The following is a 12,432-nucleotide window of genomic DNA, read 5'->3' as shown; positions in this document are numbered from 1 at the left end:
ACCCCCTTGTATTCCGTAGCTGGCGAGCTGGGTAGCAGACCTGCAGGCCGCCTTATGTCTCGAATATCTCGAGACTTGGCCGGCAGTCCACACAATACTCATACCCATCGACACGATACTAGTACCCATGTCTCAGGCTCAAGCTCAAGTCTTCCCACCATGCACATGCACAACGCGCTCCGCCAGGCCAGCACGAAATCACCATCCAAGAAGATGCCGCACATCGCGGTCATTGGTGCCGGCGTGGCCGGTCTCCGTTGCTCAGACGTCCTCTCCCGCAGCGGATGCCAGGTAACCGTCTTCGAAGCACGCAGCCGCATCGGTGGGCGCGTGCACCAAGTCGAGTCCGAGGGCCATCTAATGGACATGGGACCGAACTGGATCCACGGGACAAAAGGCAACCCGATCATGCACCTCGCCGAGAAGACGGGCACGATCGTCCTGGAGCCCGAGGAAGCAGGCGGCGCGCTGATCGACGCAGACGGCCGACGAAGACCGGACGCCGAAGCCGTCGAGTTGTCCGGTAAGATATGGGAGATGGTCGTCGACGCGTTCAAGTACAGCGACGAGCACTCGGCGAGCATCGACCCGCACACGAGTCTGTACGAGTACTTCCGTGAACAGCTGCAGCTGAGCAAATCCAACGGCGGCATTGGCGAGAACAAAAAGCGAGAAGAAGACCTCCTTCACGAGGCTCAAATGTGGGGTCCCTTCGTGGGCGACTCGGTCGAGAAACAATCCCTCAAGTTCTTCTTCCTCGAGGAATGTATCGAGGGAGAAAACGTCTTCGTCGCGAACACGTACCGGGACATCCTGAACGAGATCGGCACGACCGTCACCAACGGCGACAAAAATAACAAAGTCACCTTGAGGCTTGACACGGAAGTCGTACACTTCGATACGAGCACCAGCAACCCAAACCCAAACCCGAGACTACCCGACGGCAAGAAGGTGACCATCACCACGTCGACGGGCGAGAAACCCACGTTTGACGAGGTCGTCATCACTTGTCCGCTAGGCTGGCTGAAGCGCAACTACACCAGTGCCTTCGCACCACATCTTCCGTCCAGACTATCCGAGGCGATCCAGCACATCAACTACGGCCGTCTGGAGAAGTTGTACGTCACCTTCCCCTCAGCATTCTGGCTTCGAGACGAGAACGGCAATGCAAGTACGGACAATTTCCCTCTCTTCACGCACTACCACGACCCAAAGTATGTGGATCATCCAGAAGATGAGACCTGGAACCAATCCGTCATGTCTCTAGCTCATATGCCTACGTCTTGTGCTCATCCAACATTACTCTTTTACGTCTACGGCGCCTGCGGGACGCACATGGTCAACGCCGTGAAAGACCTCGAACCACATTCACAGCAATACAATGAAGTCCTGACGGGATTCTCGGAACCGTTCTACTCTCGTCTCCCAACCTATTCGGCTTCAGATGCAGCATGCAAACCGACTTCCTTCCTCATGACGATGTGGCAGGCAGACCGCTTCGCTGGGAATGGAAGCTACTGCAATTTCCAGGTGGGCCTGGAACGCGGCGACGAGGACATCGAAGTCATGCGTGCGGCGGGCGGACTGACGGATCAGGGGCTGTGGTTGGCAGGCGAGCACACTGCGCCTTTCATTGCATTGGGGACTACGACCGGAGCGTGGTGGAGTGGCGAAGGAGTGGCTAGACGGATATGTAATGCTTACGGACTGACCGTGCCTGAAGATGTAGCGGTGCCTGAGAACGGCGAGGACGTTGGCGTAAGGAAACAGCTCGATATTGGGAACCCGGATGCTGCAAACCTGAATGGGTTGGCTATCTGATTGTAGAGCACATCAAGACAGCAAGCTGGGATATCATCTAGACCCCCGGATGAATTCGCTCGTCGTCATGATTCACACCGACTCCATAGGTCAAGGGCCTGGCGTTTTGACTTTTGACCAAAATCGCTGGCCAATTGCTCTTGCTCCAAATTGAATAACAGACCTGCATGTGCCCTCGATCTCATGATCTGCCTGGGTTCCCTTATCGCGAGCACCATCCAACCTTATCAATCCTAAACCTGCTGTCGTAGAACAGGTGGGAAGACTGCTCGCCCAACTCCAGGTCGATTTCCAACACGCAACCAATTGCAGAACGGCGACATAAGGCACCTGCGGACGCGTTTACCGCAGAGTGCCATCACCATTGCTCCAGTTCTATACATAGTCAGTAATCCGCTTCACTTCACCGAGTGACGGATGGGGCAGGAACGGGAGGATGGAGCGAGGAGGAAAAGAGTCTCACCTTTGCTGATCGCCTCCAATTTGGCCTTGTCAGTCAGTGTGTATTTCTGGCTATTCCAGCGCTGTACATCGAGGAGCCTGCGTTTCTTTCTGCTGATTCTGCGCCGTATATCATGCTTGAATCCTGAAAATTTGGGAATGCCAGCGCCTTTTGCCTTTTCCCCGGCGAGATGTCTTCGTCTTTGCGATCTTGTTTTGACATGGTCCCCACTGTTCATTTGTTGCCCGTCGTGCTGGCCAAAGACCGCAGTACGCTGCCATTCCGGGGTTTCCACTTTCGCAGAGAGGTCCTCCAGACGCGCGGTCTCGAGCTGTGGTGTGTTCGCCGTGATTTCGGTCTTTCCCCTACCAGGACAGTCTTCGACCTGCATTTCATCAAGCTGTGCTGTGTCCAATGAGGGTTCCAGCTTGTTGATGACGGACATGCCCTCCGGCTTGCGCCTAGACATTCTTAGTTTCCTTGAGCGCGACCTAGTCATGTACCGGTCGATAGGGCCTTCTTTGGCGGGCTTTTCGACCTCTGGTAGTGTTGCCGGTTTTGTCAGCCTTCCAAGTATGCCATTCCGCTGGTTCTCCGGCAATGTGTTCCACGACGGGTATAAAGGGTCGGGATTGAACATGTGCATTACCGCACGATCTGAACTTGAGGTCAGTAGAGGGCCGCTGTCATGGAAGCACGGATAGTCACGTACCTTTGATTGCGTCAGACACAACATCATCACCGACAGAGACACAGTCTCCGGCAGAAGTCGCTGCTACCACTTCCATCCTAGTGAGCTTCAGGCCGTCTTCAGTCACCTTCCTCAAGACCATGCGCTCAACAAAGTCTACGGTGTCATTTGGGCGGATATGGAAGTCGAAGCTTTGAGACGCTGTCACCTTGACGGTGATCGCAATGTCACCAGAATCTGCCGACATGGTTTCCATGAGTGGAATGAAGTAGTCGAGTGACGGGGATGATGTAAAGGCGCACAGCTGTAGGATCGGTTGGGTAGAGTGCGTGGCCAGACACAAACGGTGAGCAAATGTGGGTGAACGGGGTTCGGATGTGAGTAAAGTGAAAGTCTACCTCAAGGGCGAAGGATGCCAGATTCTGGTGACATTGCATTCACTGGCAAGAGCGACAGTCCACTTTCCTACCATTCATTATTCATTCCCTCATTCATCCAGCACGTTAGAGCAATTGAGACTGTGCTGCCAAACATCAGTTTCACTTTACTTGTCCGGGCAGTGCTCAGTGAAAGTTTTCCGTGACCTGGTTAGTTCTCCAGTGGGACTCATCAATGCGCATTCTTGGTCAAAGTGCTTCCAGACACCCAGCCAGAGGAGCATCTACGAAGACGCATGGGAGCGATGGAGCAGAATTTTCATACTTTGTCACACAGTTGGCGGTATATGACGGAAGGGACACAGCTGTCCGTGTCGCGCCCTCGCGCTGCAGAGTTCCTCCACAGTCAGCGCCATTGAAAGTCGATCCAGCCTAGTTATGTTGACACTTGCGGTGGACGGTGGTAGACGGCAATGACCTGCAGTCGAAAGATGATCAGATCAGCGACCGTGGTAAGCTTCGCGGAGATAGCTTATCTCCCACGGTTGAGCTTCCCCCCGAAAATCATTGCGCTTCATCCGTAGGTAGCGCTGAGTCGAACAGAGAGGCTATTCGAGCTTGACTCTACAGACCCCGATCTTTCGGCGACTGGGGCTTTCATCGCGGAAACTGAGCGATGCGTATGCTGTAGTCGGAGACGAGGCTGAGTTGGCGAAGTGCCGGCTACGCTACCGAAGATGCGTGCCCTTCACACTTACACATCAAACGCTGCATATGAGCAGGGCTCGGGGACCTCTTTGCGAATGCGTCAGCAGTATGTATAGTATAGTCTGGTCTCGCCATCGGCCGTAACGATAATCTCCAGGCTTGTCAAGGCGTATAAAGGACCACTGTTGCACTGTGATGTACCTGAGGATGGATTGTTCAACAAGCTGCAACCTGGCCTTTGTGGACATCAGCAGATTGAGTACTAGCACACCTTGATTGCGGAGAGCACCAGTGCACTAACTGCGAGACGCCATGATCGAGTCGAGCTGTCTGTGCGGTTCGAACCGCATTTCCTTCGAAGCAGAACCGGTCCTCACCGTAAGTGCTGTCTTTGGGTCCCTTCCGACACAATTCGCTCTGCAACTGACGTAGCACGTATAATCGATCAGATGCGGTGCCATTGCATTGACTGTCGGAAATTCAGCGGCAGTACCAACACAAACAATCTGTTCGTCCCAATTGTTGAAGGCTTCAAAGTCTTGAGCGGAGAGTTGAAAACCTACACGAAGAACGTTGAAAGCGGTCATACGATGACCAGCTATTTCTGCGACAAATGCGGGTCGACAATGTACAGGAAGACCAGTCACACAGACAAGGCGGTCGCCGTCATGATTGGATGTGTCGACGGTCTCGAGACAATCGAAAAGGCGCGTCCTGAGCACGAATTGTTTGTGGAATATCGTCCAAGTTGGATGCAGCCCATTGAAGGCTCGACACAAGCAGACCGAGGTGCCCTGCCGGAGTGGATGTTTTCCATAGCTGCATAGATCGCTGGAATGAAGGTTGAAAGTACATACCGGTCTGTGGTAGGTCTCCTTCGTTTAAATATCTTGTTGTGATCTAGAAAATAATTCAAGGTTTAGTACTTTAAAAGGCGTGTATCAATATTACTTCAGCTTCGTGATGTCTCAGCCCGATTGCCATCATGTCGCTCGTAGTCCGTCTTCTATCCAACCCGTCTCTTCGCGTAGGTCGCTGCTGACACGTGCATATTCTAGCATTAATCTGTAAACATAAGCAAGCATGTCCTCTTCCCTCAGCACCCTTTCTGCCCAAGACCGACCCTCTACCACTATCCTTTCCGCCACATCTTCATGGCTGATAAAGTACTCAAGTATCGCCCATAAGTCTATAAAGGTGTTGTCCATGGGTACAAAGTGCTTCCAAGGGACCAATCGATCATCGTGCCATTCGTTGTAGACGGTTGCTTTGATTGGCAGGCTGTTACTCTGTAGAAAGGCACGGTACCGTCCAGAGAAAGAGTTTCCGTCAACGTCCGACAAACACTTGGCATTGAACATTCGATGGAGAGGCGTCTGCACACCTTGACGATACCATGCTCCTGTGTAGTTGCAGCCGTATTCCTTCGTTTCGGGGAAGCAGACAAGCCTAACAAATGCAGCATTCGACCAGCTTCGAATCCAGTCAAGAAGGACGCTCAGAGCAAAAGAATGCAAAGGGTACAACACTTGATTCGGGAGCGGGAAATTATGTGGGAGGCGACACTCGGCGTTGGCGTGAGTGGTCCATGTTCGACTCTGTTCCTCGCCTTTGAGGGCATATGCGTCGGTCGTTACTCCATGGCGGTCGTCTAGGCTCATTTCCACCTCGACCCGTTGAGCATCGACAGGAGGCGATGGCGCTGGAAGCGGGTCCAGTTTTCGTGTCTGTTGCGTCCACTGGAGGCAGTACCCCTCCACAAAACCTCGTTTCGTCTCTTAGTCCATGGTAATTGTGGACGATTGATTTTGAAACGCTCATCTTTGTCCCAGTAGATGACAGCAGGAAGGAGAATGTCGTTGTTCGATAGCAGCTTCGAGCCACTGAACATGGGAACCAATTTCGTTGTAGTTGACTGCGAAATCGGCTCCACAAAGGTTCCATGCAAGTTGCGCAGGTGCATGGATACATGGATCTTTGGCAATGGTCAAATTCGAGACGTAATCATGATACGAGGAAATTGGCCACGACGTGGGAAATTCAGGAGGAGCCGAGAAGTCGTCGTCGAGGTTCGCAGATCTACCAGGGGAATCAGGATGGCAGCCATTTCTTACGATGTTCCGAAAAGGTGTTTGATGAAGCCACAAGTGTTCAAAGGCCCGTGTTTGGTTGTCAAGTGGATTGAAAGAGCGCACCGTAGGCAGACGTTGCAAGTTCCTGCCCTTGACACTGCGCGAAACCAAGTCATCGACATCTTCCCACGGAACCAATACTCGTGACTCGTCCATTGTGTTGATAGGAATGTCGACATCTGGCAGAAGAGTCTTGATCTCCTGAAGCATATCGAAATAAGCATGAAGCAAGTGTGAATCACTCTTAGATTTTTCGATCTTGCCATTTCGAACGCGGATAAGTTTGGGAAGGGTCGCAGCTGCAGCTCTGATATCAGCAGCGTCCGAACCCAGAAAGGGTCTATATCCCGATAGATTTGGTCGAAAAGGTCTTCAATAATAACGCAGCCATGCGAAGAGGCGAATTCGAACCACTTGTCGAAATGTGGTGGTGGGTGTCGGCCCCTTTCTTGCACGGTAGACTGACGCCGCGGTCAAGAGATCGTGCGTCTCATGCTTTTGTAGTTCCTCGGACTCTATGTCCGCCCTTCTCACCAAGTCGTCAATAGGATGGTGGCTAGACCTGTAACCCCATGTTTCAGTGAATATGTCCGAAGGCGAGTTTTGAGAGGAAGCCGGTTCTGGATTGAAGAATGACGTGTGCCAGCGATCAGGGACTTCGCGAAGGCCTTCTCTGTACCACAGTAGAAATATGCTCAGGACTGCAACGGCCGCTATAAAGACAACGCGTCTGCGCCATTTCCTACCGATCAGTGGAAGCATTGACTTCAGTTGTCAGACCTTGCGTAATGAGGGACATCACTGCACCGTCAGCAGAAGACTAAGTACGTTATAGAGCACTGCAAGACGGTGTTACTTGAAGGTATAGTTGCGGGTGTATAGGTAGAAAATGCATCTTCGCAGAATTTCCAGAGAATACTGCTGACCCACCGGCTTGATACTTGCACGAGCGTGCAACATCCCGCGAACACTGACGCAACACGAGAGGTTTTCTCATTGCTGCCCTCCGTATTCAAAGCGGAAAGACGCTATATGGTACACCTTGCCAGACATATACGCGTGGGTTGCGAAAAGGGAGAGATCAGACTCGTTTGCAGCTGGTATCAACACTTCGTACTGCCTCGCTTGACCAACACAAACAGTGGGAAGCTAGCCCTTGGTCCACAGGTCTTCACATTGTCTTTCTGGCTTCATTTTCTCCATTCCCAGCCGTCGCCATGGCCGTGAATGGGGGCAGCGCCGGATGCCCATATCCAGTAGGATCGAGCATTGACTAGTTCGGAAGCTGTGCTGGTTTCAGTAAGCAGTCAACTAGGCTCGCAAGCATGGACTTGTCTAGGAATGGGAATGATGGAAGAAAGAGGCATCGTCAACGTGATCAAATCAGAAACCCTCTCACGTGCATGGAGCCCTTAAAGCGGCGATGTTAAATCTCCATATTTGGACCTGCGAAAGAATTCTGGACTACGGCGAGAAGTCGTCCAAGTTGTGCTCGTCTTTCCCCGAAGAAGGTTGCAACAGACTTGCGAATCTTGTTGAAACGTCATGTTGTTAGAAGACCAGAGGTTCCTCCATGAAGATCTCGAGCGACTCGAGCAAGCCATAACCGAACGTGTTACAGAGGATCCAAGAAATGTATGTCTGATCGAATTTCAACAACTACGAGATTAACGCAGGCTCCAGATCAAAGACCGATTAAACCGAGACCATCAGATCAATAACTTCCTCTCGCGTGTACAAGAGCAGTCGAAACGACTACTAGACATCTATAAAGATGCTGGTGGACTACGGCTCTCAGAGGTTCAAAGCCTCTCGACCGGAGATCCATTCGAGGAATTCTATAGACAACTAGAAGAAGTCAAGGACTTCCATCGACGCTATCCCAATGAACCTGTCGAGAACCTCGAGCGCGCGTACAAGCGCAGGCGACCCGAAGAGGGGGAGACCGTCACATCAGAAATTGACAACATGTTTACCGGAGAAGAATCCAACGGCAGATTCCTGGACCTGACGACCTTACATGAAGACTATCTGAACCTTCCTGGTGTGAAGCGCCTCACATATCTCCAATACCTCGATAACTTTGACGCCTTTGAACCTCCCCGAATGCCGATCAAGAGGCAGAACAAAGTCACAGATACGTACCTGAAATACGTGGCGGATCTAGCCAGTTACCTTGAAGGCTTTGTACGGCGGACAAGACCACTAGACGACCTAGCCAAACTCTTCCTACGCCTCGACCGAGACTTTGAGACGGCATGGGAAGCAGGCACTGTCTCAGGCTGGACGAAAGAGACCACCCCAACCACAACCGCAGCCGGGCCACAAACCGAAGGCACTGGCTCAGGGATATGGTGTCCAGAATGCGAGAAAGAATTCAGCAATCAAAACGTCTACAAAGCCCACCTCACAGGAAAAAAGCACATCCGTAATGCCGAAGCCAAAAAGACCCAATCCTCAGCCAACGGCTCGATCACGACATCCAATTCTTCAGCAACCTCCCTCTCCGGTACACAGCTCAAAGAACGAGTAATCGCATCCCATGAACACCGCATTCGCGCCCTTGCCGACCTCCTTTCTAACGAACGCAGCAACACACGTGTGAACGTGGAGCGCAAACAAGGCATGACCGAGCGCGAGCGGCAGGCCGAACTCGACGCTCTATTTGCCGAGGACGACGCCGCGGTTGCTGCAGCTGACCGGCACCGCGGCGGAGGAGATGACTCTGGCTCCGAGTCCGACGGCGACGAGAAGGTCTACAACCCGCTCAAACTGCCGCTGGCTTGGGATGGTAAACCGATCCCGTACTGGTTGTACAAGCTTCACGGACTGGGCGTGGAGTTTACCTGCGAGATATGTGGAAATTTCGTTTACATGGGCCGGCGGGCGTTTGACAAACATTTCAGCGAGGCACGGCATATTTACGGATTGAAGTGCCTGGGCATCACAGGCCAAGGCACAGGTGGTTTAAGTCTGTTCCGCGAGATCACGGGCATTCAGGACGCCCTGAGTCTGTGGGAGAAGATCAAGCGCGAGAAGAGGGAGAAGGAGAGCAAAGACGATGGTGTTGTCCAGATGGAAGATGGAGAGGGCAACGTCATGCCGGAGAGGATTTATCTGGATTTGCAAAAGCAGGGCATCTTGTAAGAACATAACTACGGGTGCTTTATGGTGGCGGGAAAAAGTCATTATGATACCCCTGCTGCAACCGAGATGGGACATGGAAGTTCCAAATTTCAACGGAAGTGTCTACCAAGCTTTCAAAGGCTATCGCCAACAGTGCTGCATGATCATGTACGAAATAAAAAGGGAAGAACAGTACTAGTGCTCAAACATCAATCCCTTCAACACTCATCCTTCCATCAGCACTCGCACTCCGAACACCATCCGAAGTCCGACCCATGGCACCACCTTCTGTACTCAGCCTCGCACCGAACATTGTGACATTCGCCAGCTCCCTCTCCTTCTCCACCATCTTCTCCTTCTCACGATCCACAACGACGGCATTCTTCACCTTTTCAAGCAGTTCCCAGCCCTTGGCCGCGACCTGCATGGCCCGCTCGACGATCTGATCAAACAATTCCTCATTGTCCTTGTAGAATCCGCACAGCATGAGTTTGCACAAACTACTCGTTGCCGTGGCGCGAACTTCCTCGGGGAAATTCTGCGACAGAGCCTTGATGAACGGCGAGAGCAGACTCGTCATATTGGTATTGCTGTTATTGTTATTGGTGCCCTGCTCGCCGAGTTCGCCGCTGGTATTCGGAGACGCTGCAGCGTCCACGGGGGTCTGACTTGCCGGAGGCGGCCCGCGAGCCATCAGAATGTCGCACAGGATCTGGAGCGCCATGACTTGCAGCGTCTCGTGGCCTTTCTTGAGCAGATGCGTGAACAGGCGCATATTCTCGTCAGCAAGTTTGGGTTCGAGAAGACAACACAGACCCAGACACTGGACGCCTCGCTCGCGGATCAGGATCTCGTGAGACCGGACGGCGGGTATGACTAGGTTGTCGAACATGGTGCGCAGGTGGATGTTGGACTGCAAGTTGCCAGCCACGTTCTGGAGCATGCATTGCGCGATATGCAGACATTTCATGTTGATCATGATTTCCTTGACGGCCTGGGCTTCTTGTTCTTCTTCGGTCAATTGCTTCTTGTGCTTCTTGTTCGAGCCGTTGTTCTTCGGCGTCGAGTCCGATTCGTGGTCACTCACTTCACTGCGTGCGGACACGAAGCTTGCGTCATCGTCGTCGTTCTCTTCGCCTTCAGGCTCGTCGGACACGATATTATCGTGGACTTCGGCGATGGCTTCAAGAACGACCGAAGTGAATTCTCGTTCGCCTGCTGCGTCAGGGTTGCAGACTAAACGTAAAGCCTCAACGGCGAGCCGAGTGCATTCTTCTGGGAGATCCGCCATCGAGAGTGCATGCCGTAGAAGAGAGAACATTTTCCGCCGGCCAATCTCGTCGGTATAGTCTAGAGTCTGTGCGATGTAGAGAAGCTGCTCGACGATGAATTCTTGCTCGGCTTGTTCAGCGAGTTTGTCGTCACTGTCGGATTCGATGGCGTTCTGCACCTTGATGAGAAGCTCGTTGATGTGTTTCTGAAGGTGGAATCCCAGTCGTGTCACCTCGGGCATCTTCTCCTCAATTATAGCCTGATGTTTGGGATCCTGTGATTGCTGACAGTAGTCATTGAATGTGCGTGCCATAAACGCAGACTCAGGGGTCAAGGTGTCCCAGAATTCATCGTCAAAAGACACTGCTTTGAGGTAGTCTGGCCGACCGGCCCAGAATTCCTTCATGGCTTCTCGGGCGATTCCAGTCTCGTTGCCGGTGTTCAAGGTGTCGATTCTCTCCAGGAGTTCCAGCAGAGCAGGGATATTCGGTGGATAAAAGCCATTCGGCTCCTTGTCTTCGTCATCCGTCTGCTCAGTATGTGACGCGGCACAATTTTCTATCCAGCGCGCTCTGAACACATGAGCCGCAGCTTTGCGAACCTTCTCATCTCGGTCTCTTAAGCCCCATCTCAGCAATTTCTCTCGCATGGATAAGGACAGATGCCGGAAGTCGCCCAGCTTCAGCAGAAGTTTGGAATACAAGGCTCTTCGCGTCGGACCATCACGATCTCTTGCTCGCTCCAGCAGATATGGCAATGTCCTCGATGTAACGGGAAGGTTGAGCAGTAGTGCTCTCCGGACATCTGCGTTGGTGTCGTTTTGGAGCACGTCCAAGAGCTTCTCCAGCAGGCCTGGTGCTACATCCTCGTCTGAATCTTGTTCTTCATCTTCATCCTCCAATTCGTTCACCACCAGCCTCCCCAGTGCCAGCACGGCTTCCAGCCTGATCGCAGGCACCTTATCTCGAAGCCGCTTTATCAGCTCGTGCCGAATGACTTTGTAGAGGTCATCATCAATAGTACTCAGGACTCCAAGGATCTGGGAGATGATCTGCGTCGCTCGATATCGCACGGTCTTGTCCTTTGCGCACAGAAAAGGGAGTAGTGCAAGCAGAATGGAGGATGTAGTTCGGTTGGTCGCATCCGCTGACTCGAGGTACACCGTCAGGAATTTGATCACCCGGTTGCCAGCGACCTCTGATTTGCTGACATCGAGAAGACGAAAGACGGATTGCTTGATGTGTGCTTCAAAGTTGGGGGTGTTTTCGAGTCGGTGCAGGCGCTTCGCCAAAGTTTTATGCCCGACGAGGGAGCGTTGCGCGTCAGAGAAGATCTCACCGATTGACATCTTGCCTGATCGATCGGTTACTGTTCTTGCGAGGCTACCGCCGCAGGTAGTAGATGGATATTTACAGTCGAAGACTGGTTTGTTTACATGGCCGGGGCTGCAGCCAATCAGGTTCCAACCTCGCCGGCTCTACTCCGGCATACGGAACTACATTGATCCGATGATCTGCTGGCCACCGTGATGGTCACACGTGATTGTCGCTTCCCTCACTTTATGAGTTTCATTCCTCAAAGATTTTTGAAGGATGATCCTGTGTGTCCTGTCATCCTGTCTATCTTGATCATCAGTAAGATCTGTTGATCTCCAGGAACACGCACACCGTCGATCGTGACCATCACTATCGCTTAATGACCGTTGTGGCGTTTCTCCTCCCAAGATGTGTATATCAAGCTGGAATGTTCCCTTCACCGCTTGTTGTCCTTTCTGAACCCATGCTCCAAAGCCTGGTCATATCCATGTCAAGCTGCGTCACTTGGAACCCTTCCTAGAGACAACTTCCTTGGATCACCTTACAT

The 12,432-nt window shown here is 52.4% G+C and overlaps 5 protein-coding genes across 5 annotated transcripts; 2 read left to right on the top strand and 3 right to left on the bottom strand.

Annotated features, from left to right (window-relative positions):
- Positions 1-60: 60 nt before the first annotated feature.
- PV05_02772 (uncharacterized protein) lies at positions 61-1,921 on the top strand. Its single transcript, XM_013463362.1, has one exon. It carries the CDS (start codon positions 160-162, stop codon positions 1,819-1,821), a length of 1,662 nt encoding a protein of 553 aa, XP_013318816.1. The 5' UTR covers positions 61-159; the 3' UTR covers positions 1,822-1,921.
- Positions 1,922-2,179: 258 nt separating this feature from the next.
- On the bottom strand, positions 2,180-3,201 carry PV05_02771 (uncharacterized protein; the record flags this gene model as incomplete). The annotated part of the gene is made up of 3 exons (XM_013463361.1): positions 2,180-2,196; positions 2,285-2,920; positions 2,976-3,201. The coding sequence occupies 3 exons, from the start codon at positions 3,199-3,201 to the stop codon at positions 2,180-2,182; spliced, it is 879 nt and encodes a 292-aa protein (XP_013318815.1).
- A 1,821-nt stretch (positions 3,202-5,022) lies between these two features.
- Positions 5,023-6,002, bottom strand: PV05_02770 (uncharacterized protein; the record flags this gene model as incomplete). The annotated part of the gene is made up of 2 exons (XM_013463360.1): positions 5,023-5,741; positions 5,792-6,002. The coding sequence occupies 2 exons, from the start codon at positions 6,000-6,002 to the stop codon at positions 5,023-5,025; spliced, it is 930 nt and encodes a 309-aa protein (XP_013318814.1).
- Positions 6,003-7,672: 1,670 nt separating this feature from the next.
- PV05_02769 (uncharacterized protein) lies at positions 7,673-10,296 on the top strand. The gene is made up of 2 exons (XM_013463359.1): positions 7,673-7,806; positions 7,855-10,296. Exons 1-2 carry the CDS (start codon positions 7,717-7,719, stop codon positions 9,316-9,318), a joined length of 1,554 nt encoding a protein of 517 aa, XP_013318813.1. The 5' UTR covers positions 7,673-7,716; the 3' UTR covers positions 9,319-10,296.
- Positions 9,348-11,957, bottom strand: PV05_02768 (uncharacterized protein). The gene has a single exon (XM_013463358.1). It carries the CDS (start codon positions 11,915-11,917, stop codon positions 9,500-9,502), a length of 2,418 nt encoding a protein of 805 aa, XP_013318812.1. The 5' UTR covers positions 11,918-11,957; the 3' UTR covers positions 9,348-9,499.
- Positions 11,958-12,432: the final 475 nt, after the last annotated feature.

Source organism: Exophiala xenobiotica (assembly GCF_000835505.1).
Source record: "Exophiala xenobiotica strain CBS 118157 unplaced genomic scaffold supercont1.2, whole genome shotgun sequence".
Taxonomy (NCBI): Eukaryota; Fungi; Ascomycota; class Eurotiomycetes; order Chaetothyriales; family Herpotrichiellaceae; genus Exophiala; species Exophiala xenobiotica.
Note: the sequence above shows the minus strand (reverse complement) of the source record. Positions and strands in the feature narration are given on the sequence as shown.

What these genes read in the sequence shown, in the direction of transcription:
- PV05_02769 (XM_013463359.1), top strand. Translation starts at nt 7,717, where the DNA reads ATGTTGTTAGAAGACCAGAGGTTCCTCCATGAAGATCTCGAGCGACTC. An exon ending in TTACAGAGGATCCAAGAAAT is followed by an intron (nt 7,807 to 7,854) that starts GTATGTCTGATC and finishes CGCAGGCTCCAG; the next exon opens with ATCAAAGACCGATTAAACCG.
- PV05_02772 (XM_013463362.1), top strand. Translation starts at nt 160, where the DNA reads ATGCACATGCACAACGCGCTCCGCCAGGCCAGCACGAAATCACCATCC.
- PV05_02768 (XM_013463358.1), bottom strand. Translation starts at nt 11,917, where the DNA reads ATGTCAATCGGTGAGATCTTCTCTGACGCGCAACGCTCCCTCGTCGGG.